Here is a 27339-nt window from a genome sequence, read left to right as displayed (position 1 = left end):
ATTTTTATTTTAATGATAATATTTGAATATGTTATTTCTAATATTAAATCTACATTTAAATCAAAACAGTTTTTATTTGATAATAATGTCAGACTATAGCTGGAATTAAACCCAGTCGCCCAGTGATTAGTCATAGCAGTAGTTAGGGACCTTAAAGTGTATCTTACTGGGAGAGCAGTCGGGACAAACACAATTCCAGTGTTTTCTCTGTGCGTGGGACAGCAAAGCTAAGAATGACTTTGGGCTCAGAAGGAACGGCCAGCTGGAAAAAAGCTACAGCTTGGTACCACAAACATCCTCAGACCCAACTTGATGGATCCAAATAGAGTGCTGCTGCTGCTGCTGCCGCTGCACATTAAACTTGGCTTAATGAAGCAGTTTGTCAAAGATGGAGCCTCTTTTAGGGATTTGTGTCCGTCATTTCTGGTTTTGTCTGAAGTGAAATTGAAAAAGGGACCTCATATTAGAAAAATGAATTTGATGGTACAGTGAATGAGCTGAAATGAGAGGCCTGGGTATCATTTAAAGATATTTCTGCATTTAAAGAAGTCAATTCTAAGTTTTTAGGTAACACTAAAAAGATCCAAATTATAAAGAAATTGCAAAAAAAATGTATTAGTTAAGTTAAAGGAATTGAGTCGCACCCTGAGTTTCAACCTTCATTTTTTGAATTTGCATTTGGGATTTATCCATGAAATTCTTGGAGTGGTGAGTGAAGAGCAGGGTGAACAATTCAATCAGGACATCAAGGACACGGAAAGAAGATGCCAGGGCTGTCAGTGTGATGGCGGGCTGCTGATGGACAATTCATAAGGGTGCACAAGAAACTGTGAGAAAAACTACAGAAGTGACAAGTAAACCAATGAATACTTATGATTGTTTTATCACATGTATATTTAAAAATATTAGAAGCAGTTTCATATTGATAAATGGATTTAGAACAATACTGCATATATGAAAAAAATGTGTATTGGGTTAAACTGTAATTAGATTTCTTTTCAATTCTGTACTTCAGTGTTACGTGATGGAAATATTCTAAATATATATATATTTTTATTGTGATCATCATTGAAAATAAAAATAACTATTCACAATTAATACTGTTTTTTATGAGTTAATTTTTGTTTTGTGCTATCTGTATGATTACTCTCCCTTAGTTCAGACTTTTGTAAGAAGCCCTCAATAGCAGAGACATGACCTGAATGACCTGAGTGCTTGTTGGTGTTCTTCATTTTGGGCTGTGAGAATTACGTGTTATCCAAGTTGAGTGGTTTAATAAAATAGATTCACTTAATGGATACTATTCTACACATCTAACAAACGTTCAACAAACAAAGCCTCCAGTTTCTAAGGTTACATTTTTTTGGGGTGTTCTGTATGTTTTCCCCCGTGTGGCTGAGCTCAGACACTTCTCTCTATTCTAACTCCTTATTATCTCAGGTCTTCTTACCTCTGTGTTTCAGATCCTGTAACTTCACTTGGTAACATTTTTCTAAGTCCTTTTCCACATCTTCCCATTGCACACTCTCCTTGACCCTCACTGGTCTACTAAAGTATTTTTTAGCAAATTTCTTACTGAATGATTCCAGCACATGTTGCCAGTATGTTGAAGTGTAGTCTTTGTAGAGCTCACCCCACTGACTTACTCCTGATGCATTCGTATTGCAGCTTTTCATGTGGATGTGTGCACTCTGACAATTCATTGTTCTTTGATCAAAGTTAAACCACCAAAACCTGAAGTACACCTTATCATACCATCTCCTAAATGGTAACACACGTGGTGACACATTGTTAACCGCCAGAGCTCTGTGGTATCGCGAGTAGTGTTCATGATTGTTCCCTTCGAGCTCACATGGCGTGCCACAGTAAGGACACTTCTCCCCACAGCCTTTTAAGGAGCTATAGAGCTGCTCATGGGGAGGGTTTAGGAAGGTTTTGACTTCTTTTTCCTTATCCATCCTATCTATTTCACACTTTAATTCATTTTTTAGCATGTCTAAAGCTTCACTCAGATCATCGACAAATTGTTTCACATTCTTAACACCACTAACATCTTCACTTTGTAATGTTATATCACTCATCAGATTTTGAAGACATTTTTGCAGATGGCCTTCTGCTGAGTCTCCCAACTGATTTTTAGTAATTTCATCTAAAGCTCCCTTCACTTCCCTTAAACGCTTTTGCACCGTGTTTTCTATCACTGGTGCACTGTTAAAACCACTTCTCCAAAACTCCTCAGCCTGCTTGGCCAGCCATTCTTGTGCAAACTGATCATAATTCTTAATGTACTGCACATACGCATCAAAGCTGTTTGTCTCCTTTAAACTGACTAAGAGAGCCAACTGGAAATTGGGGATACTCTTCAATACTAAAGGAGCCCACGTCTCTCTCATCTGAGTGGCAATGCTTTTTGAAAGTTGACTTTTGACTTCTTTCATCAACGCTGGTTTCAAACATGACCCACAGAACCACTTTGCCAGCTTTTGGCTGTCATTTCTATCATGGAAAAGATCCTTAAACTTTTCACAGTAGAAGGCCTTTTTCTCTTGCACTTTGGCCTTTGGATCGTTTTCCTTATTAAACCGTTCGTGCATTTCCTCAAATTTGTGAACTGCAATGCCACAGATGTGAACTTTGATTTCCACAAGAAATTCATCAGAAACTTTGTTCTTATTCTTCCTCAGTTCATCTGTTTGTTTGTCTATTTCTTTTATGACTCCTGCACAGTAGCTTGGATTATAGTCGCTGTCCTTCTTCACTAACCCATCAATGTACTTTTCACACTCTGTTATTAGAGACGTTGCTATTATCTTAATGTTGTCTGTAGAAAGACATTGTTTGCTCATTAAATACCAATGGTGGTTGATTTTAATATGTTTGTCTGTCACAGCAAATTCTTTCTTACCTATTTCAATTAAAGCGTTTTTTTCTAAATAAGATTTGATATCTTTTCTTCTTGCTTCATCTGACAGGAGTGCCATTTCCATATCATAACAGATGTTTACTTTATTCTGTGGACATGAAAACTGTTTGACAGTTTCCCCCCACATCTTTTCAAATGCTTCATTAAGTTCTTCCTCAGATAGTTGTTTCTGCTCCAGTTTGATTTTCTTCACCAGCTCATTAACACCCTTCTGTACTGTTTCTCTATATTCCTTGAATGCCTTCCGAAATTCACTTTTGCTTTTATAAGTCTCAATAAAAACTTGGCATCGTTTTATTGCATTGTGTTTAAGTTCTTCACAGGCTGTGGTCAGATTACGTGTGAAATAATCTTTATAATTTTCAATAAGTCTTTTGTTATCAAGATCACTATTGTAATAGTCTTCTAATTTTTTAAGCCCTTTCTCTTCCTCATCTATTGCTAATTTGGCAGCATCTTGTTGTAACTTAACCAATAAAGAGTCCAGTTCTTCGCTTGCTTTAATTTTTTCCTCAGCATCATCCTGCCACTTAATGAAAGTTTGTTGGATTTCCCATTTCCAGTCACTGCAGTCAGAAGAAAGCATCGCAAAAGCACTTGCAGCCAAGCTGTTCTGAAACCCAAATATGAAGTCTTCTGATTTCACTGCAGAGTCAAGATCTTGCATCAGTGTGATAAAGTCTGAGATGGATGATGGCTTGTACTGCTTTCTTTGCTCTTTAATATAATCAATAAGCTTTGTCTTCAGGTCAAACACATGTTCGCTGTACCATTTACTCACAGATGCCATTGGTGGGAGGCCATGCCACAGTCCTGGTATGTATATTGTGTTTCTCTCGGGGTTAAACTCAATCACATCTGACAGTTTGGAATAGCTTTCTTCTTTATTTTCCACTTTTGCTGCGATTTCTGTTACCTTGTCCAATATCTCCAGAAGCCGTGTTAACCCTGAGAAGTTCATGTCCTTTGCAGAGAGGTCAGCAACATTGTGATGAATGAAGTAGATGCTGGGTTTCTTCCCAATTTCCTTCATCCTTATTAAGGCATGGACGACGATCTGAAGAATGTCCTGCATCTCCGCACTGGATTCTGACGACAAGTTCACTAGGGTAACATCACTTAGTCCAACAATCAGAGTTGCCATCTCATTGTCTTGTTCATTTGTTAAATTCATCACTTCTTGACATCTCAGTCCCTCTGTGTCAATCACCATAATATAATCACACCCCAGTGCTTCTCTGAGATCACTGCCCACATGAATCAGCTGCATAAAGGCTCCCCGAGTACACCTTCCAGCACCAACAGCAAACTGGAGGCCAAACAAGGTGTTCAAAAGAGTGGATTTCCCTGAGCTTTGCACCCCCAGTACTGACAAAACAAATATGCGAGCATCAGGACGGGTTTTCTCCTGAACCTGCCTTAAAATGTCAGACACCCACCTCAGGGGTATGTTGGAAACATCTCCATCAATCAGTTCAACCGGGAAGCCATCCAGTAGAATGTCAGCAGCAGCACTTGGTAGATTTAATAAGCTTTCATGTCCCTTTGAATTACATGTTACATACGCCTCATACATCTGACCGATTTCACGCAGGAAGTGCTCTAAACCCAGTGAACTATCAGATAATCTCTTTAGCAAACATTTCTTCTCACCTTCGTCTTTCGTGTTTGTTTTTAGTTCTTCTCGTATTTTAGGTAAAGTTTCCACAGAAAGAGAATCCAGTTTTAACTTCATCCATTGCAAGAAGAATTTCCTTTCCTCACTACTACTTTCCAAAAGAGCTGTGATGAAGTCTTTGACGTTTGGTGAAATTGTGTGTTTTAGCTGCTCTTCCCGTATCTCCTTCTTTTTTTGTTTCATATTCATTGCATGTTGAAAAGCTGATTTATAACCAGACGCCTTCATCTGTGACTTTTCTAGTTTTGAGTATTCAAGCCAGGAGGCTCCCTGAAAAGGAAGCTTTTCTTCTTTAAAATCTGCAAGGTCAGTCAGATTTTTAAGAACTTTTTCTGCCTTGTCCTTCCCTTTCTGACATGGAATATAATCCACATCAATTTCAAATTCCTGATCTCTGGCGACATTTGACATTTGCTCTATTGATAGTTTCAATGTTGAAGAAGCCTGGATGTGTGATATTGCTGAGCGAACCTTACTGCTAAATTCAGAGTCATTTTTATTTGTGCGTAGGAGAACCTTAAGCTGTGAAGACCCATAATTGGTTTTCAGGCGCTCAATCCTGCTCTTGACTGCTTTAAAATTGTCTTCTGTTGGGTTTAGAAGCAAAACACAGCTGAGTTTTGTGTCTTGAAAAGCAGCTATCAACTTCTCTTCTTCATCAGCAATATTGTCCACAAAAAGAAAGACAGCAGAGGACACTTTTGTAAGAAACCTGACCTGCTTGGTGAAGCTCTTTGCATCTCCTCGTAGATTTAATACAGCAATCGGCTCAGAGAAATCAGTATTTGCCTTTCCACTCGGTAAGTACCAGGTAATCTCAACCAGACCATTTGAATCTTTACGTGGGATATTTCCACATTCCATGTGAGAATATACAAAAAACGTATGAGACTGCTGAGAATCACTGAGGAGAGTGTTGAGGAATCCTGATTTTGAACTTCTCAAATGTCCAACTCGGACAAAGGAAATGGTGAACATTTGATAAGTTGCTATATCACATTCTACAATGGAACAAATTTGTTGTGTGCTCCTTGATGTCTTCTTGTGCCATTTATTCTTGATAGTTCTCAGTGCCCAAAGAAAGAAAAAGCAACAACCGTCAGGCTTCAGAAACAGTAACGGCACAGCCATTTGGCACATTGACATTTTTAATATAAGCTCCTGTTGTACAAACATATCTGAACTCATGAGCACAGCCATTACTACATCTGTGGGATGTAAAAGGTCAGAATCATCTGTTTGGCCCAAGCTCAGGTTATCCAAATCATCTTCAAAACCTGAACTGTCATCTTTCACTTCATCTTTATCTTTTTCATGGTTACATCTCACATTGATGACATCTGTGTGTACCATCATCAGCTTTTGAATGACATACCAGGGAAGGTCTTGCGGTCCTGAGGGTCTATATGATTGCATTGTGACAGAATTTATCTCTTTAATTTGTGTACTAGAAAATAAATTAGACTCGGCCAAACCAAGTAATACAGAGACTTGATTATTTCTTTTGAATTTATTTGTCTGATGCTGAAGTTCTTCTGTTTTATGAGGTTTACTGCTCACCAGTTTCAGGATTTCATCTTCATTATTACTTGATTTTTGTCTGGTATGTGCATTACATTTAATTAAATCTAACATCTCGGTTAGCTCGTGGAGATCTGGATTGACTTCCCCAGATTGTGTTATGATGAGATGATGGAGGTCTGGACTTAAATCAGATCCTAGTTCATCCACTAGCACTCTGAGGAGCTCCTTTTTCTCACTTTGTTCTGTTTCTATCCTTCCATTTTTCAGTGCAATTAAGAACACAAAGGCTTGTCCTCTGTCACGGGACATTCCCTTTAGCTCCTGTATGTAGCTCTCTGTCTTGTGTATATTTTCTAAGAGTGACTGCCAGTCCTCTCGTGATAGACCGTTCTTTGGTAGAACACCACATCTGTGAATGTAGGGGTAGAAGAGAGCCGTAAGCAGACATGAACTGAGTAGCTCTCCTGTGCTTTGTGTAAATCTTTTTAGATTTATTAGTACAATGCACACATTGTAGGTAAACATCTTCTGAAATCTTTTCATTGTGTCATTACCATCAGAAGACTTATTATTAATTTTTAAAATTATTTCTTTTGCACTTTTTACGCTTTTAATTTCAGATGACGGGTGTTCGTGCTGAGGCAATAAAGAATTCTTTCCACCTCTACTAAAGCCTGGAGACTGATCAAGATCTGAATCTTTGAGTACGCCAAAAAAGAAAGAGATCTGCTCTTGGAGAACTTCAATGATCATAGGTGGGAAATGCTTTGTTCTCACATGTGTATTAAGGCGATTTAAAAACACCAGCATTGACTTGTGACCAGTGACGTTTTGGCACCAGATGACATCTACACTTTTGTTTCCAAGTCTTTGAATCTCAGCATAGACTTCGGTACATTCAGTTAAATAGTCTGCGCACTCTGCTGTGAATTGCTCCTCAGGTTTTCTGTTCCACTCTTCTATTTTATAAGACAGACTTTGACTAAGCTCTTTAGCAGTCAGGATCCCTTCCACCTCAGCACTGTTATCCTCTAAACCTGTCTTCTTTTCCCAGTAGCTTCTAATTTCATTTGCTACAAATATTGAATTCTGGAAGGCTTTGTTGTGGTTTAAGGTCAAAATCTTCCATAATGGGAACAAATTGCTCTGAAATTCTTGATCAATTATTTTCCAGGTGCTCTCATTTGACATTAGACCATCACTCCACTGTTGAAATGAGACTGGATTATCTGGACCACCAAATGTCTTAATTGAGATAGTGGTGTTTTGCAGATGACATTCATCGTACTCATTCCTAAGCAAATTTTCAAAAATAGAATTATCAGTATACTCCTTAATATCATCAAATACATCACACTTCAGATCTATAAGCTCCTGAACCAAATTCTTTCTTATTTGTTTGTGTTCAGGGGAGAAGTTTCTTGTTTCTACCTTCAGCAGCCATATTCCTCCATACACATAGCTTGTACTGATGTGAGAGCCGTATGTTTCCAGTATAGTCCTACATTGCTCATCTTTCTCTTTTTGTCCTTTGATTGACTCCAGTTTCTTCAGGTCAGATATTACAGAGTCGTGGAGAAATAAATCTCTACAGTTGAAAGTGTAGGTTGCCATTGGTAAAAAGCGTAATTTCCATCCACACAGGTATGGTTTGTCTTCTTTGGTGCTTTCAAATGCTGTTCCTTCCCTGCATGATTTCATTTCATAATAAATCCGGAATCTACCATTTGTAATCAAATCACCAGCTGATACTTGCAAAGAATGTGATTTGAAACTTTCTGTAATTTCCCATGGCTGCATTGAATTATGTTCAGATCGGTATTTGGCAGGAAATGTAATTAGCTCTGATCTTTTTTGAATAAGATCTTCTGGGTTTTTAGAAAGGAGAAGTCCTTGAAAAACATGAAGCTTTGTGGTGAACACCTGTCCCTGAAAGTCATGTCTTTTATTTATCATGTCATCTTCAGAGGCCATTTCTTTGAGTTATTCTGCTTAATATCTTGCTGCAGCTTGTCCTTTGACTGTAACACAAATAGAAAGAATCATAGTCAGACAATAACATACAGTCATGGCCGAAATTATCGGCACCCCTGGAAAATTCCCAGAAAATGCACCATTTCTCCCAGAAAATTGTTGCAATTACAAATGTTTTGGTATACACGTTTATTTCCTTTATGTGCATTGGAACAACACAAAAAAAACAGAAAAAAAGCCAAATATGACATAATTTCACACAAAACTCAAAAACCGGGCTGGACAAAATTATTGGCACCCTCAACTTAATATTTGGTTGCACACCCTTTGGAAAAAATAACTGAAATCAAGCGCTTCCTATAACCGTCAACAAGCTTGTGACGCCTCTCAACTGGAATTTCCGACCACTCTTCTTTTGCAAACTGCTCAAGGTCTCTCAGATTTAAAGGGCGCTTTCTCCCAACAGCAATTCTGAGATCTCTCCATAAGTGTTCAATCGGGTTTAGATCATTGCTGGCCACTTCAGAACTCAGCGCTTTCTGGGTGCTTTTAGAGGTATGTTTGGGGTCATTGTCCTGCTGGAACACCCATGACCACTGACGCAGACCCAGCTTTCTGACACTGGGCCCTACATTGTGCCCCAATATCTTTTGGTAGTCTTCAGATTTCATGGTGCTTTGCACGCAGTCAAGGCATCCAGTGCCAGAGGCAGCAAAACATCCCCAAACATCTTCCACCCTCCACCATGTTTGACTTGTATGTACTGTGTTGTTCTGTTCTTCGTAGACCTCATTGCATTTTCTGTAAACAGTAGAATGATGAGCTTTACCAAAAAGCTCTACCTTGGTCTCATCTGTCCACAAGACGTTTGCCCAGAAGGATTTTGGCTTCCTCAAGTATATTTTGGCAAACTCCAGTCTGGCTTTTTTATGTTTCTGTGTCAGCAGTAGGGTCCTCCTGGCTCTCCTGCCATTTCATTTCGTTCAGATGTTGACGGATAGTTTGAGCTGACACTGTTGCACCCTGAGTCTGCAGAACAGCTTGAATATGTTTTGAAGTTGATTGGTGCTGTTTATCCACCATTCGGACTATCCTTCGTTGCAGTCTTTTATCAATTTTTCTCTTCCATCCACGTCCAGGGAGATTAGCTACAGTGCCATGTGTTGTGAACTTCTTGATTATGTTGCGCACAGTGGACAAAAGGAACGTGAAGATCTCTGGAGATGGACTTGTAGTCTTGAGATTGATATTGTTGATATTTTTCCACAATTTTTGTTCTCAAGTCCTCAGACAATTCTCTGCTCTTCTCTTTGTTCCCCATGCTTAGTGTGGCCCACTCAGACACACAACAGAAAAGTTGAGTCAACTTTTTTCCATTTTAACTGGCTTCAGGTGTGATTGCTATATTGCCAGCACCTGTTTCTTGCCACAGGTGAGTTCAAACGAGCGTCATATGCTTGAAATAAAACAAATTACCCTTAATTTTAAAAAGGTGCCAATAGTTTTGCTGGCCCATTTTTGGAGTTCTGTGTGACATGATGTCAGATTTGAATTTTTTTCTCTGTTTGTTTGTGTTGTTCCAATGTATATAAAGGAAATTAACATGTGTATACCAAAACATTTGTAATTGCAACAATTTTCTGGGAGAAATCGTGCATTTTCTGGGAAAATTCCAGGGGTGCCGATAATTTCGGCCATGACTGTAAAGTGTTCACAGGAGCAATGTGAAAAACAAAGAGAAAAAGGGTGAGGTACGGGAGGAGGTCATCTCTAAACTTAAAATAAAGTCCTCAAGTACAGTTTCAGTTTATGTATAAAAAATTAATTTAGGATTTGAATGCATTACTGAAAAATTATAACACTCATGGGATTAAAAATTGGTGATTTTCCAGTTTATTAAATAAGAGTTGCAATATTTAACTTGATTTTTTTATTTAACTTTGAATAAACTGTGTGATCAAGACTATAACTATATTATAGAGCCAATAAGGGAAATCTAACATTGCTTTTTAATTGCGTGTTAACAGGACTTAAGGAAAAAAGCTGGTAGAAAAGCTGACAGGCAGGCAGTGACATTAACTGGTCAAGGAATGGGGAGAAGCAAAATGAAGAAGTATTTTGAAGGGCTATCGAGAAAGGTAAACATTATAGAAGGCATTGTGGGCCAGGTTTGAGACCATTTTAGAAATCATGAATATCCACATGCCAAACATTGGACTATTCACTGCTCATCAGATCTGATCTTTTTTTGAACCATCACATAAAGAAATTGGCAGGGATAAACAATATGTTTTAACAGAATTTTGAAATCTGGTTTATTCAAATGATGTTAGCATTATGGGAATGAAATACAAATGTTAAGCAAACAATAGGAAGAATAGCAATCTTTTATGTTTAATCTCATGTAAACTAACCAGTGTGTATATGCTTGTAATAAGAAATGGGGGTTTCTGGGGACTTTGTTATTTAACTTACATCTCATAATTAGCTCATAATAACCTCTGATTGATAGGTAGCAAAGACCATGCAGCATTAAAATGCGAGCGCGAGAGAGAGAGAATGTGCAGGCAGTCCATCATGCTACAAAAGTGCAGTGCCACATTAAATAAAATCCAATGAAGAAGTAAACCAAGGCTGTGCCATGAAGTTGCATACGTTTTAAAGGATGCCTTGATTGGATTCCTGTGTGGGGGTTTTACATGTTCTCACAATGTCTGCATGGGATTCCTCACATGCAGGTGAAGTGAACTGGTGACGCTAAACTGGCCCATTTGTGTCTTTGCCCTGTGATGGACTGGCATCCTATCCAAGATTTGTTCCTGCCTTGTGCCCTTTGCTAGCTGGGTTAGGTTCCTAAGACGCTGGTCTACATTAAGTGGGTTTGAAAGTGACTTGACTCAGGGAAATCCACTCTTTTGCTTATACAGAATCCCAGCTTTCTTTTACAGACATTGATTTGAGTTATTCTGGTTGTATATTTTGATTTGCCTTTTACTTCTAGTATCTAATGCCTAGTTTTTCTGCAAACAAACATACAGTAAGTAATGATTAAAGTTTGAATATTACCTCACTGAACATTTCCTTGTATATTGCTGTCATCTGACCCCTGTGTGCTTTTTTGAGTGATTTATTGTTTATTTAGCTCTTTTAAAGGTAGCAATCTGGCCTTGTTGGACTGTGTTTCTTTCATGTTTGTTCGGGTGTGAACTGTACTCATTCTGTTAGAATTCTGCAGCTCTTTTCAAATGAAAAGAAGTTAAAAAGTTGAAATAAATTATCACCTTTATCCTTGAGCCTCAGATTCAAATGAGGCCTAGAAAAAATAGCCCCAAAGGAGATTGCATCACCTGCACAGACCTAATGAGAAAGGGTGAAGAGTTTAAATCTTCAAAAGTTCCAAACTTAAATAATTTTTCCACAAGAAAGAAAACGGTGACACACAGGAACCAACAACAAGCAGTTACAACAACCCCACCAATAAATCCACAAATTATATAGACTGCTTCTGACAGAGAATGAAAACAGGGATTTTTAACAGGCAGCAAAATTGGATAGAAAACATTACTGTGAATGAGTGGAGAGTCATACATTCACTAAGGGAAATTACAGAAATCATTCTCAAGACAGGGAGGCACGGTGGCGCAGTGGGTAACGCTGCTGCCTCGCATTTAGGAGACTTGGGCTCACTTCCCTGGTACTCCCTGTGTGGAGTTTGCATGTTCTCCCCGTGTCTGCGTGAGTTTCCTTCCACAGTCCAAAGACATGCAGGTTAGGTGCATTGGTGATCCTAAATTGTCCCTAGTGTGTGCTTGGTGTGCGCGCCATGCAGTTAGTTGGTGTCCTGCCCAGGGTTTGTCCCTGCCTTGTGCCATGTGCTGGCTGGGATTGGCTCCAGCAGACCCCCGTGACCCTGAGTTAGGATATAGTGGGTTGGATAATGGATGGATGGATTATCAATACAGCAGACAAAGGGGGTGCCTTAGTTATCATGAACACAGGAGGCAGAAAGACAATTGTCCAGTACCACATATTATTAAAAACTACAAGAAGAACACACAGAAGGAACTAAAAAGACAGTGTGTAGCTTTCTTCTAGATATCAGGGATCATGTAAACCAGCGGTTGGCAGATTCAGTCCTGGAGGGCCGCAATGGCTGCAGGTTTTTGTTCCAACCCAATTACTTAATTAATAAGAAGCAATTATTGCTCAAGTAACACTTCTGCTTCACTTTAGTTGTGTTGCTCGTTAAGATTTTGAACCCTTACTGCTTATTTTAGTCTTAAACAAATGTAGTCTTGGTTTCTAATTGCTCTTTATTAGCAATAAGATGCAAATGATAAAAGAGACCAGCAGTTCTTCATTTAGCTTGTTACCATTTCCACCTGTGTGTATTTTGCACTATTGGGTTTAATTAAATACTTGGAAGGAAAGTGAAGAGAAAAAAGTGAAGCACTGAGAATAACTCATCTGTTTTAGACTTCAAATCATTTGGATGTTAGCCTTAGAAAGGAAGAAAAATCTAGGATATGAGAATGACTTGACATGGCAGAGTTAAAGTACTAACAAGCCATGAAATTAAAAAATTGACAAGGATTGGTTATTAATTAAGCAACTGGGTTGGAACAAAAACCTGCAACTGCTGCGGCCCTCCAGGACTGAATCAGCCCACCCCGATGTAAATAATTAAAGGTTTACCAATGTTGTTTCTTGTCCTAGTGTGTGTATATAAACACAGTGAACTCCAGTTTCTGTAGTACATCTTGCCTGAAGAAGGGGCCTGAGTTTCCTCGAAAGCTTGCATATTGTAATCTTTTCAGTTAGCCAATAAAAGTCATTGTGCTTGACTTCTCACTAAAGTTCCAAAGGGAAAGAGAAATCTATAAAACTTCTGACTTGTAATAACCAAAATAATGTTCCTTTTTATATTTAAAGAACTATTAAGAAACATACAGTGCATACCATAATGTTTGGGAGAAAGACATGTTTTTCCTTGATTTGTGCCTCTGCCCCACAGTTTAAAATTAAAAATTAAACAGTTCAGTCATAATTAAAGTGCACATTGCAGACTTTTATTTAAGGGGACTTGCATAGACTTCAGTAACACCATGTAGAAATGACATCACTTTTTCTGCATGGTCACCCTCATTTCCAGGCACTATCCTGAAGTCCTCTTTCAAGCTGTTCTCTCCAGTTACATATTTTTTATCTTAACTGGAATATTAATTCAAAAATATATCTATTCTTAATGCAATCAGTGTTTACTTCCCCTCTGTAAACTATTCAAAGTGGACATAGACGCCATGTTGTCCTTTATTACCGTGTGATCCAGTTTATCATTGGCTTTGACTTGGGAGTACCTTAGCATAATGTCCCAACAAACTGTAGCAAAAAGACCCACAAGTTGAAGGATACATCAGCCTTTGGTTTGTATAGACAGAGGGCAGATAAAGATTCTTTACAAATAAAAGATATGACACAAAAATCCTCTGAAAACAATGACGTTCTGAAGAACAACAGAAGTTGCCTGAAATAGTCAAATCTATTCCAAGGAAAACCAGTCTAAACACAAATCAAGAAAGAATGGTCAAAAACACATCAAGAAGGTCACAAATCCAAAATCTCATCTGTTACGGGAGATGGGTGTCTGAGGTGGAACTCCATTAACAGTGGTGTTCTTTTTTCTCTTTTTTTATCATTTTGAGGTATCCTGTATTTACTCAACCTGAAGGGGTTCAATTACAGTATATACAAGTATATATAAGCATGAGAGTGGTAGAAGAAAGGCTCAGAAAAAAACGGAAAAGACAGCTAGAGCTTTATTCAAGTCTAAATAAGCATCAAGTTCAAGTTCAAGATATGGCCTGCCAGAGACTGACCTGGAACAGATAGGTGAAAGCACAGATTTCCTAGGACCTGATGCTGCTGCTGCATTGTCTCCAGTGGGAGAGAATGTGCAAATGAGTTGGGCCTGTGTAACTCGCCGATTCCGGAAGGCTCATTGAAACTGAAAATGGCCTTACCTTCTGTGTTGTCATCTACCCCTCATGAGCCAGCAGCACTGACTCTAACTGGGCTTGCTACTTCACCCATGGAGCATGCAGAAGACCAAAATGATCTGAAGGTAATGATCGCCATAATGGCTACCGCTCAAGACATAAAGGAGCTCAAGAATAATATAAAGAAGGATATAAATTATATAAAGAAGGAAATAAATGATATAAGAAAAACTGATATAAATGATATAAGGAAAGAAATAAAGGACATGCACAAGACAAACAAGAAGCTGATTAGGATATTAAACACCAGGAAAAACGTTTAAATAATTGCTTTGAGGCAACCTTTAAAGGTATGCTAGAAAAAATTGAGGAAAAAAAATGAAAACTTAGAGCACTTGGCACTTAGCTTGAAGACATTAAGCAAACATTCACGATTCGTATTGAAACAGTTGGACAACTGGCAGCTACCGCTGTTGGAAAAGCAACAGCTGAAAATTCTGAATTCAAAGTGCTTGGAGACAGACTTGCTGCACTGGAAGATGGATGATGAAGGAATAATATTAGAATGAAAGGTTGTAACGGTCAGGTGCCGCTAAGTTTCACACTGTCAAGATGATGATGATTTATTTATTTTTATAGATGATCCCAGTGACATTCCCAGTCTTGGCTCAACCCACACACACTCACAAACAGAGACAAAATACAGCACACTGGGAACTAACAGGAATTAAAGAATATAATGAAATTATATTATATCAATGAAAACAATAAAACCACCCCTGTACCCCTACGATGATATTACATTAAACATATAATCACAAACACCACACAGCAAAATCCATGGAATACCAAACCGGATGTAATGAGAAATAGCGAGAGTAAGTCCAGTTATCTGTATGTTGAAAGGGTATGAAAAAACAGTCCTATCGGTAGACACTGTAAGGATGAAGATGGATGGATGGTTCAGGAGCGCTCCTATACTTGCAGGAAAGTCGTGAATCCACAAACAGTCCTCAGCACACAGGTAGACAGATGATCCAGACCCCAACAACGAATAAAATCCAGGACACAATGATTAAATATGTCTGAATTAACAGAAGGCAGTCCGACAGGTAAATTAACACAAAATACAACAACAAAAACACTTTTCTATCGGACCCCTGCCCTCCGTTTAAACCCTTCTGACCACCTTCGACCCCAACAACTCATAGTAGCACTGCTACAAAGTGTCCCTGAAAATTGTGAAAGTCCAAACCCTGAGAAATTTGTAGCTGAATTTTTCTCTAAAATAATTAGAGAGGACTTCAAATCAGACACCAAGATAGCAGCAGCTTACCAAATATGTGGATCGAATACCTCAAAACCTAGGAGGTTCACCATGCATTTTGAAATATTACAATTTAAATTACATATAATACTAGCAAAATACCCGCGCTTCGCAGCGGAGAAGTAGTGTGTTAAAGAAGCAATGAAAAGAAAAGGAAACATTTTGAAAATAACGTAACCTGATTGTCAATGTAATTGTTTTGTCACTGTTGTGAGTGATGAGTGTTGTTGTCATATATATATATATATATATATATATTTACACACACACACATAAACATATATATATATATACATATATTTACACACACACACATAAACATATATATATATATACATATCTATACATATACACATATATACATACATACATATCTACATATATACACACACAGCTATTTCGTATCAGTGCAATACGCTGTTTGTTAAAACGGTTGACTCCGCCTTACGTGCAATAAAAATCAAATCATTCAGTTGTCTTTGCTCATATGTCATTTTAGAGCTGGACGCCTGGCATCTTTTTTTGGCCACAAGTTCGTTTCTGTTTGCTGTGAGGTTCTGTGTTGTGGAGATTCTCAGGATGGATTGCAGGTGCTCATCAGTGAGGCGACTCCTGTGTGCTGTTTTGTTAGTCTTTATCACTGAGAAGAGCTTCTCACACAGATATGTGCTACCAAACATGCACAAGGTTCGAGCCACATGTAGACGGACTTTTTTTGTTCTTCAAAGTCACCAAAGCGCCGTGCAAACTCAGTGCGCAATAACTCTAGTAAGCGGTAAGTGTTCGGCAAGGCAGCTGAAGCGCTGCATTATGGGATCTGTAGTTTATTGTGTTACCAGCGCTTCATATACCCGGCCATTAATAACAATAATACAGTATATAAAATGATCTCGGGGCGGATATAATTACACGCCGGGCGGATGTGGCCCGCCCTTGAGTTTGACACATATGGACTAAATAGAACTTGAAAAGATATATTTTTCAAATGTGATCGCAATTCAGATAGAGTTGATCGCACTACAGCCTGCATGCCTCAATGAGTCATCCTCCCTCGCTCTTACTTTTTACCGCTCATCTAATGAATACACTGAGTATGGCTTTACCAAAACAATCATTGATGGCGAATAAAGTATCCATTATTCGAGTATGTAGAGCGGGATATATATATATACATATATATATATACCCGCGATCGCAGCGAGAAGTAGTGTGTTAAAAAGGTAGAAAAGAAAAGGGAACATTTTAAAAATAACGTAACATGACTGTCGATATACAGTATTTGTTTTGTGAGTGTTACTGAGTGTTGCTGTCATCAAGGATTTGATTATCATTATTTCTTTCAATCAGGTTCGTATTTGTAGGATGTGTTGTGTTGAAGTTACATTCCGTGTTTGTCAATCGCTGTAAAGATGACAGGTTTCATTCATCGATTCGCTTCTTACTGCATCAATAAACAGCTCGTCTTCTTATTTATCTGAGACCTGACACACTGCATGCACGGGTTTTTTTTACACTGTCTTCCTTTAGCGGGACATTGACTTTTTCCACCGTGTGCTTTGTTTCCACAGTAGCTGCATTTATGAATATGCTTATCAGACGCTTCATATTTTTGCTGCCTTTTCAATTGTGTAATTCGGTTTTGTTCAGCCTTTTGGAACTGTTGGTTTTATCTGTGCACTCGCCAGTTCACGTGAGCCACTCGGTGTACTTGCATCGAAGGTTCCCAGCTGTGCTGGTGCCATCTCGTGCTATGTCCATGGCTGTATTTAATGTTACCTTAGTCCTGGCACTTAAAACTTTCTCTCGCAGTTTCGCTGAGTTTGTGTCAAACACCACCCTGACCATCTCATCTTCCTCTCCATAAGCACAGTCCTTCACCCGTGAATATTTACCCGTGGCAGTTTGCTATTGGATTGCCGCTGACGGACGGCACACTAAATTACAAACGCCAGCAGCAGCCTGTCTATGAAGTTAATTTAAAGTGTAGGTTTACATCGTGCTTTGTTTCAGTAGCAGAACTCATGAATATGGTTGTATATGTCACTCGCTCGCTTCTTATTGTTTCGCTGCCTTCTCAATTATATAATGCATGTTTTCTTAAACGCGCTTTTTTGAGGTCTTCCTGGTTTTCTATGTACTGCGTGATTACGTGGGAGGCGTGATGATGTCACACGAAACTCCGCCCCCACGGCGTTGAAGCTCATCTCCATTACAGTAAATGGAGAAAAACTGCTTCCAGTTATGACCATTACGCGTAGAATTTCGATATAAAACCTGCCCAACTTTTGTAAGGAAGCTGTAAGGAATCAACCTGCCAAATTTCAGCCTTCCACCTACACGGGAAGTTGGAGAATTAGTGATGAGTCAGTGAGTGAGTCAGTGAGTGAGTGAGTGAGTGAGGGCTTTGCCTTTTATTAGTATAGATTACTTCTCAAACAGAGAACAAGAGATTATATTTGAAAATAATCACATTCATATTTTCCCTGATTTCTCATCTTCACAGCTGCTAAACGTGCTGCATTTTACAACATTAAACAGCACTTACAGAAAGCCAAGATCAGATACAGCCTTTTGTATCCTGCCAAACTGAAAGTGGGCATTCAAGGCAAGTTCTACATCTTTATTTCCATGGAGGAAGCAGAAAAAGAACTAAGAAAACTGATCCCGACACTTTTGAAACACAATCATGAGTGGTATTGGGTCCTGGCATGGCAAATAAGATCTTAACTGCTGTTTGATCCGCTTACAATGATACTGGTACCATAACTATACATCCTATTTCCTTCTCAGCCATTTTTTGTCTACATTTTAATTACAGTTATAAGTGTGTATCTATGTATGTCTATTCTTTTTTTTTTTTTGCTTTTCTTTCATAGGAGACTGTTTAACATCATACCCTTGGCTTATTGTATTAGGGCTTACTATCAAACATTATCTGCTTATCCAGGGCTATTGTTTAACATAATTCCTTGGGTTTACTCTTCTAGGACTGTTTAATATTATATTTTATGTTTATGGTATTTTTGACTGTACCATCAATAGATATCTCTATTTTAATCCTTATACACCGCTGCTGGGGGGCTTGTTTTGTTTTGGACGTGCTCTGTCTCTAGGTATGTCAGAGGACTGGGACTTTGTGAAGTTGGGTCCAGCGTCAAGTGGGGAGGCAAAATGGGGGTGGGGTGGAAGGATTAGGGGGAGAGAGAAAGAGAGCAAACTATATCTAATCTATCTTTTTAATCCTTATAATTGAAAGAGCCAACATTTTTATGGGAATAACTCCTGGAAAAATTGGAAATTAAGGTCAGAGCTATCTTATGTAAAAATTTGCTATCTTAAATTAAGACTATAAAATGTCAACAAAAGTTCAGAAGCAATGTCTCCATAACCAAACAGTTAACTTTGTGAGTTAAAATGTTAACAGTCTCAGTCACGAATTAAAGAGAAAAAATGTTCTCTCACCTAACAGACTTAAACACTAAAATAGCATTTTTACAGGAAGCCCACTTATTAAGCAAGGATCAGTTTTGGCTGCACAGGGACTGGACTGGCCAAATATTCCATTCCGGCTTTACAAAGAAAACTAGAGTTGTGGGAATTCTTATACATAAAACAGTCTCATTTGTAGTATCAGATGTAGCATCCGATTCTGAAGACTGATATGTGATTTATTTAAGTGAAAAATGATTTTGATAAATACTACACACCCAAAGCGGATGATAGGGACTTCATCCAAAACATATTTGCACACATTCCCAATGTGAACACTCATAAAATTATAATGGCTGGGAGCTGTAATTGTGTTTTAAATCCAGACTTAGATAGGTCTGCTGTCACAGGGATGATGACGTCTAACACTGCAAAAACAATTACACAGCCTGTAACTGACTACAACATCAGGCCCCTGGAGATTTCTAGACCCAAACTCAAAAGCATATTCCTTCTTCTCACCAGTGCATCACTGTTACTCAAAAATTGCTTATTTCATTATAGATAATAATCTTGTAAGTACGACGCTTTGATCTTGGAGCTAAAATCATTATGCCCCACATACTCATCTTGTAGCTGGCATCTTAACCCACTTTTATTAGCAGACAAAAACTGTTCAGGTTGTAGCTCTCAAGTGGAAAAATTCTGTGAAATGTACTTCTGCCTAAAAAAGCCTAATGTATCAGGAGTATGGTAATTGTTAATAGTTAATACAGAGCACATGCAGCAGTTGTCCTATCTCTTCTGAAAAACAATAGGTGAATTTTGAACATAATTTCTAATAAGATATTGAAGACACACAGTTTTATCTTTCAGCGATATTCAGAGTCATGTTTCAGTTTTAACGGCAAGCTGTGTAATGGACCAGCCTGAACGTTTAATTATATATAGCGAAAAGAGTAAGGATTTTTTGAAAGCAAACTTTATAATAAGGAGAGTGATTCCTTTTAGCAAATGTGCGCCCCTTTGACCCGTTTTAAGACCAATTTACATTTGCAACAGGAAGATACTGTATGAACTTATGTTAAAGACCAGTATGTGTGAACCTGTTTCTTGTTTCAGCTGCCCAATTATGTGTATCAGCAAAAGAAAAGCTAAATCTTACATAGAGTATTTCACATAATGTTTGAGCAGGGCACACAGCTTTGTGCTGTGGGAGTCACCCTGTCTGGCCTCCTGCACTAGAAGAGAAGATGTGTCTCCACCTGTTTTTGAAGGAGCTGAAAGAATGATCACAGTTTTCATGGAGTGGCGAAGATTGATTAAACCATCTTTGTCTACCACCAGAATGACCGAGTGGTTAAGGCATTGGACTTAAGATCCAATGGGCAAATCCCAACGTGGGTTCAATCCCCACGTCTGGTATCTTGTTATTCAAGTGTGCCTGTTCACTCTGTGTGTGTCTGGGTACAGCTCTCACCTTTAGAAAGTTAAGCAAAATGCTTCTGCAATGTGAATCCTTAGCTCAGCTAAAAATGTATACATAAATGTACTTGATTATTTAAAATGTGGTGTAGTTGATAGAAAAGTGTTTGTTTTAGATAGATAGATAGATAGATAGATTTTTATTCGTATCAAACATGATTTAAAAGGGAATTGCTGTTTAAAAGGGAATTGCTGTATACTATTTACCTCTGTGTGATTTTTAAAAGGCTTATATCAAGCTAGTTATCTCATGATTTACATGCAATACCTAAAATCCTTTACCTTCATAAGTTAAAAAACACAAAACGAGCGTCTGTTGAGCAGAGTACATGCGCAGGGCCTGACAGATTCAATCAGCAGGAACTTTTTTGGTCTCTCTCTCTACACTCCGAGACATGAACACACAGAGGCTGTCAGCGTGCCTTTCTGTGAGATGGGGAAAGCTGTTTTGTTCGAACTCCGGCTTACAGAGAGCAATTAAAAGCGTTTTAGATAGAAAAGACTTTCCTTTTTTTTACAAATTATAAAGCAAAGGTTAGATAGATAGATATTTTAATCTCGTAGATGCAGGGACATGCTCCAGCACCGTTGAGAGGATACGCAGGAGTGGGTATAAATAGATACATAGATAGATCAATAGATAGATACTTTATTAATCCCAAGGGGAAATTCAGATAATCCAGCAGCAGTATACTGATACAAAAAAAAGGGAGACCCAGCCAGCTGGGTATAAGCAGGAACATGTCTGGATATGTCAATCAGGCCTTGGGTTCATGGCAAGGTTGTTCTTTTGATATAAAGGGCCTCAGGAGAAGGGGCAGGGATTGTGGGTGCCAGCCAACAAACAGGTGTTGACAGACTCAAGGGCAATGCAGAGGCAGCATCCATCAAACTGCTCTTGACACAATTCCTGAACCAATCAGGAAGGTGGGGTGGGATTAAGGTGGGGTCTGGGCGGGGTTAGAGAGGGGACAGGTTGGAATTTGGCAATCACAGGACAGGGGGTGGGGTGCATCATTTAAATCCACCAATCAGAGGAAAGGGGTGGGGCCATCAAGTCATCAAACATTTTTGATTGACATTTTGACAGAAGCACCCTGCCTTAATACTACTGTGGGTTTTCGTTTATAAGCGATAAAGACTGTTCTAAACTAAAAGAGTGTAGTCTGTGGGGCAGTATTATACAATGGTAACATAAAACCTCTTCACTCTTGAGGCATTTACAAACAGAACACGCCATCTATATTAACAAGGAACACAGTGGCTATCGAAACATCAGAATGTGACGTTGTACTTGTCATCAGCAAACAAAGATAATGAAAATGTAGTTGAAGGCTCATACCTTATTAGTTATCATATTGCCAAATGTGGCAAAAAAAAGTACTATGGCAGAGAATTTAATTTCTCCTGGTATCAAAGATGCCAATCTTATATACTCAGAGAGGAACATATTTGAAAGATGAGCACTGTCTTTCTTTATAATTATACAATTTCTCTTCAAATTCAAATATGTCTGATGGTGTTGTGGCGACAGTAAAAGGTAGAATTAAAAATAGTTAATATTTTGCTGTTCAAGCTGACGAAAGCACAGGCATTTTAATTTTGCTGATTTGGTTGTTTTTGATATTTAAAGCGCAGTGGATTTCAAGAAAACCATCCATCCATCCTTTTCCGCTTATCCGAGGTCGGGTCGTGGAGGCAGCAGCTTGAGCAGAGAGGCCCAGACTTCCCTCTCCCCGGCCACGTCTTCTAGTTCTTCCAGGAGAATCAAGAAAACCTTTTGATTTTTTCCTCTGTCAGAGCGCACATGATGTAAGGATATATCTAATGCTACTGACTGTTATTTTAAAGAAAAGAACAGTTTTGAGCAGTCATCAGCAGAGAATGTAAAGAGCTGGCAGACAAGGCACTAAAGTTTCTGTTACCATTTAGAAATATGGAGCTGGTGAAGAGGGCTTTCTCTTCTTATACCTATATAAGAAATAAATACCATGGTAAGCTGAATGCAAGTCCAGATTTGAGACTGTATATTGCATCACTTGATTTAAAAAAACAGTGCCTCAAAACAAGCTCAAGGTTCACACTGAACATTCCTTGTGTGTTTTATAAAAATGTATTTCAATTTCAAAGCTGTTTTTATAATTAATAACTTAAAAGTGTTCATTTTTATTGTAACTTCATTTTTTTTATTTAAAAATATAAGCACTGTTTGTTCACTCATTACATTGTTTTTTAATCTTATTAGTGTCCCATTTACTTTCATTCGAAACCTGTAAATTTTAAATAACAGCAACTATGTGAATTACCAATATTTTTCTAATATTAAGGGTGTCATTTATGGAAATGAGCTTCCAAGGGGAACACAAATGAAAAAGACTGGGAACCACTGCATTAGGTTATGCATCTGTTATAGATGGTAAATTCATTAGACTAAGTCTGGTACAATACATTTAAATTAAACAATAATTCAGTGAGACTGGTTTGTAAATTAAAGGACACTGCTGAGAATAACATTATGGAAGAATATAATGCATATACCATTTAGAATAAACATTTTTAAAAACTGAACTCCAGTATGCACCCTCAGTGAAAGCCAAAGGAGCAAGGGGGTGCTATACAAGATTCCATCATTAGGATATTTTAGGATATTTCTCAGAATCCAATAATGAAAATGTACATTAAGGAATTATATTATATTTATACTCTCAGGCTTTATTTAGCATTCTTGGATGAATGTTATGCAACCTTAGTGATAAATTAGATTTTAGTCTTTTAATTCAAGGAGGATTTTTCTTTCTCTCTCTCTCTTGCTCTGCAATTCTCTTCAGGGCCAGTCAATGCAAGATGTTTGAGTGGCACTAGCCTGTCCCATAGTCAAAGTGAGTGTGTCTTTGACAGTGTTTGAGACGGTCTGAGAAAAGGAGGCAGGGACATTTGGGTACAAAGTGCAAATAGGAGTCCCTCACAGCTGTTGCATGCCTTGGTCTCAGTGATGTAGAAAGTGTCTGAGTCTGCAGTTACCACCAGTTGTTGATGTAGCTTGGGAACGTGGATTTATCACTGAAATGACCTACATTTTCCCTTCTGTGCTCTTACCTAACTCGCAATGCAGTGCTGTTCGGTGCCAGGGTGGTGAATTGGTCCACACCATGCAATTACCCAATTAATCAACATGATGAAACCACCACTTGTGCATTGCACAGCATCTAAGTATAGATACGTATAGATAGCTAAAACTTGAGCACTAACAGGACCCCCTGATAAGCATGCAGTATTTCACCCACTAACTATTTGGAGGTTTTCCACTTTTTCTCTTTCTCTTTCTATGATTAATAGTCTTTACTGTGTCATTTATTTCCCCTTTGCTGTAGTTAGTATGCCTCACCTCTTCCTTGACTACCTACATTCATATCTCTAATAGTATGTTTTTCACTGATGTTCTTTTCCGATTATTAGTATCCTGTATGGTGATTTGCCACCCTCTAGTGGTCATTGAGTTTTACTGAATTTATTTATCAAGGTTAAACATGATTATGCACAAATTATGGTACTTAACTTAGGATGCAAACATTTAGAATTATGGCTGTGACACTAACAAATGCCATTATTTATTGTGGTTCCCAACCTTAACCCACCACCCAAACTCTCATTGGCCCCAAACAAAAAATCACCATCTCCACTGATGGAATATATACATTCCTGTACAGATTGGTTTAACGTAGTAGATGTCATCTCATAAACACATCATTCTCAGTGCTCATTCCATAGCCATTACTGTGTGCTATGCTATCAGGAGTGGCAATCTAATCAGCCAATGTATGGTGTGAAATATGTGACAGCCAATGTGAGTTCATCATCCCCTTGAATGAAACACAAGCTACCAGATAAGTGTATTTGTAAAACTTTGGTGGGGGCTTCAATTATAATTTAAGCGGTTAGTTTTATAAAACTCATCATATGATGCAAATTGACTGTTTGCTGCAGTATTTTTTTTTTTAATTTAGGTGACCTGTCAATTTCAGTTAAACTGTATTTGCAGCTAGCTATTGTTTTATTGAGGTAGAACTCTGTATTACTCTACTTTCCCCTTTCGTAATCTTCATTGTGTAGATTTTATCAGAATACTTCAAATCCCATTGACTTGCCACTGCTTATAAGGTGTTGTACTTTATAACTTCTCCTCACCTTCTCTTCTACATCTACATATAACCTCAGGCAATTACATAAAGTAAAAGACAAGAAGGAGTTAATTTACAACTTTAAATAATGTATTGTTGATAATATTCGTAAAATAATAACAATAAGCAAAGTACAAGTGAACACTGGCAACCACACAACCTGATAAATCCTGATGTGGAGTTTCAGGTGGCACACAAACTTGTTAGTTTCTTAAATTCTCTGGTCAATTCATCATTTTGTTAAGACAGACTGCGTTCTTCTCTATATAGTTGCTGAGCTGTGCTCTTCATTGTGTCCTCCTTAATGGCAATCGTGTAAAAGAGAGAGTTGGTGAGGAGTAAAGCAACCAAATTTATACTTTCTATGTCCAAATCCTAAGGCCAATAGGGTGTCATGGTACAGAATGGCCTCTGATTCAAAACTAATCCCAAACAGTTATACTTGAGACCAGTGGGATTCTGGTACAGCATAACCCCCAGTTGCTGGCTTATTTTCACACCTGACCCCAAAACCATTTGTTGAGTGAAACTTGCCAGCCAGGTAGTGTCGCCTCCATGCTGGGGTTGTTCCATTGAATGTCCTGTATGGGGAATCACCTGCCAAACCAATTGTGAAGATGCAACTCCCTTTAACACAATGTAGGTATATATAGAAGGTCTCATCAGCTTCAGGTAGGACAGTTTCTGGTTTATCCATGGTATTATAAATTAAACTTGGAGAAATTACACATACCTGCATATAGGGGCAGTGTCAGCGGTCGCTGGATGGCTTGTCTTGGGAGGATTTTGGATGGTGTGGGTGGCGTCTCTCCTCGGTGAGCTTTCCGGGAGTTGAGTCGGCGGCTTCTTGTCCGTGTCCTTGTGAGACGCTTGCTGGCAGCCTGGAGTTTTGAGGCAGCCAGATAGGGCACAGCAATGGGCCTTTGAAGGCTGTATTTATTTTTGGGATAGTTTTTGTTTTGTTGTTCTCTGGAGACACACAGTTGAGGAGGACCAGTGCGGGTGTTGGGAGGTGTACGTGGGCGAGAGCTAGCACCATCTGGTGGTCAGGTGAGAATGCGCGTAGATAGCTCCCAGATTTAAAGGTGCACAAGACGCGTGAAAGGGGGATGGGCGTCCAGGTCTCTTGTCAGCTGCTTGCTGGGAGAAATTATAAAGGCTTATCGGAGAAATGTAAGAGGAGGAGGCTGGGTGAGTAGGAGGACGTATGGTGTTGCTTCAGAACAGGAGTAGGTTAATAAAATGAATCTTTATTTGAGAGAAGGACCCTGAGGGAACAATTGGATGGGTGCAATTTTTACAGGATATTTTTTTATTTCTTTGCCTTTTTGCAATGCACAACTTTTGTGACTGTTTGCGCCATTTACTGCACAATAGATTGCAGTTTTTTTTTCAAATTACATTTCTGTGTTGGCATCTCTTACTGTTCCTCTGACATCGCCCCCTCTATCAAGGACTTGCGGTCTGCCAGTTTTATCTGTTAAAAAACAGTCTGCCATAAACTTCACTTTCTGAGTCAGACCTAAAGACTGTTAGACATGAAAGGACTGCTGTTCTCGTCAGTGAAATCCTGAAAAACCATTGCATTTACTTTGTCAGATTTACAGGTATAGACATACAAACGTATATACAAAATTTCACGTCAAAACAGCTATCACGGCTATTCACTGATGGTCTGATCACAACGTAGCTTGTATTTTTAAAATATTTTAAGGTGAGCACTGATTCAGGACAATTTTTAGTCCAGAGAAAAGCAACAAAGTCTTCTTTGATTTTAATTGTCTCTTTCCTTTACCTCTTATAAGTAAAACAATGTCAGATAATCACAGACACATTCTGACTCTTGCTTGATAAATTTGGTTTTGCAATACAACCCAAACAGAACAATCTGTCCATTGTTTTTAAAATGACACCAGCGAATGCTGCTCGAGTTCTCCAGACCTGATTTTAGGAGGTGGTGAGTTGCTACCTGAGCCTGACAAGTAGAGGACGTCTACCAACCCCAGAGAGCTACCATGAGCCCAGCCTGCACTCCTCTACTGGCACATATTAGCAATGAAGGAAGAATGAAATGAGTGTAACTCTTGCCTGTTTATGAAAGACGAGTGCAAAGAACCTTCTGCTCTCTAAAAATGGTGTGCGTTTAACTGAGCAGATAGACTAATGCAGAATTAAATAACAATATATAGAAAATACTGCAGAAAAAAATCCCACCACAGTATGTCACACCAAACCACACAACAGACATCACAAAGAGGATATTAAGGGAAATTTCTCCAAAATTAACACTGATTTACTGCAAGAAATCAAAGTTTCCTTCAGACCTGATCAATATATATATATATTTTGTTCTCTGTGCTTGCTGTCTCAGCTTGCTGTGAGTTGAGTTCCTCTAAACACTGCGGTACAATTCATAAATACCTTATGTCTGAAGAGTAGTGCCTTAGGAATCTTCCTCTTTCTTGTCTTCTACTTTTCTGCCTTCAGTGTTTTCTCCCACTCTTTCTACCTTCCCATCAGTCAAACAAATCAGCAGGTTTTTCAGAGATGCACTTTTTTTACTACACACTACCACGACTGTGTCACACTCTGTTATAAAGTGCAGGAGAGAAAAGGAATGAACTAATTATAAGTAGTCACATTGTCACACAACAATGAAAAAGTGATATTATCTTTCTGTTCTGAAAAATATTTGCTTATGTCAACAAGACTGATCTAATCATTGTTTGGCCTCAAAGTGAAAGTTCATGGGATGTGTGAATGAGGTAACTAAGCAGACACACACACAGGAATCGTTTCAAAGGTTCATATTTATTTGCCAATTA

At 38.5% G+C, this 27339-nt stretch overlaps 1 protein-coding gene and 1 non-coding gene across 3 annotated transcripts; one reads left to right on the top strand and one right to left on the bottom strand.

Moving 5' to 3' along the window:
* On the bottom strand, window positions 1-27094 carry LOC120536641 (interferon-induced very large GTPase 1-like). 2 transcript variants are annotated; one of them, XM_039765067.1, is made up of 3 exons: window positions 26936-27094; window positions 11381-11456; window positions 1-8146 (listed from the first exon to the last, which is right to left on the bottom strand). In XM_039765067.1, exon 3 carries the CDS (start codon window positions 8097-8099, stop codon window positions 1437-1439), a length of 6663 nt encoding a protein of 2220 aa, XP_039621001.1. In that variant the 5' UTR covers window positions 8100-8146; window positions 11381-11456; window positions 26936-27094; the 3' UTR covers window positions 1-1436. The 2 variants fall into 2 exon arrangements, with proteins under 2 accessions (XP_039621001.1, XP_039621000.1); XM_039765066.1 differs by lacking the exon at window positions 11381-11456.
* On the top strand, window positions 20194-20276 carry trnal-uaa. The gene has a single exon. It is a non-coding gene; the product is annotated as a tRNA-Leu (tRNA).
* Window positions 27095-27339: the final 245 nt, after the last annotated feature.

Source organism: Polypterus senegalus, chromosome 10, assembly GCF_016835505.1.
Source record: "Polypterus senegalus isolate Bchr_013 chromosome 10, ASM1683550v1, whole genome shotgun sequence".
In the NCBI taxonomy this organism is placed as follows: Eukaryota; Metazoa; Chordata; class Cladistia; order Polypteriformes; family Polypteridae; genus Polypterus; species Polypterus senegalus.
The sequence above is the reverse complement of the archived record's forward strand: the minus strand, read 5'-3'. Positions and strand labels throughout refer to the sequence as shown.

Bases quoted from the DNA above. Each gene is read 5' to 3' on its own strand.
- LOC120536641 (XM_039765067.1), bottom strand. From the start codon at position 8,099: ATGGCCTCTGAAGATGACATGATAAATAAAAGACATGACTTTCAGGGA.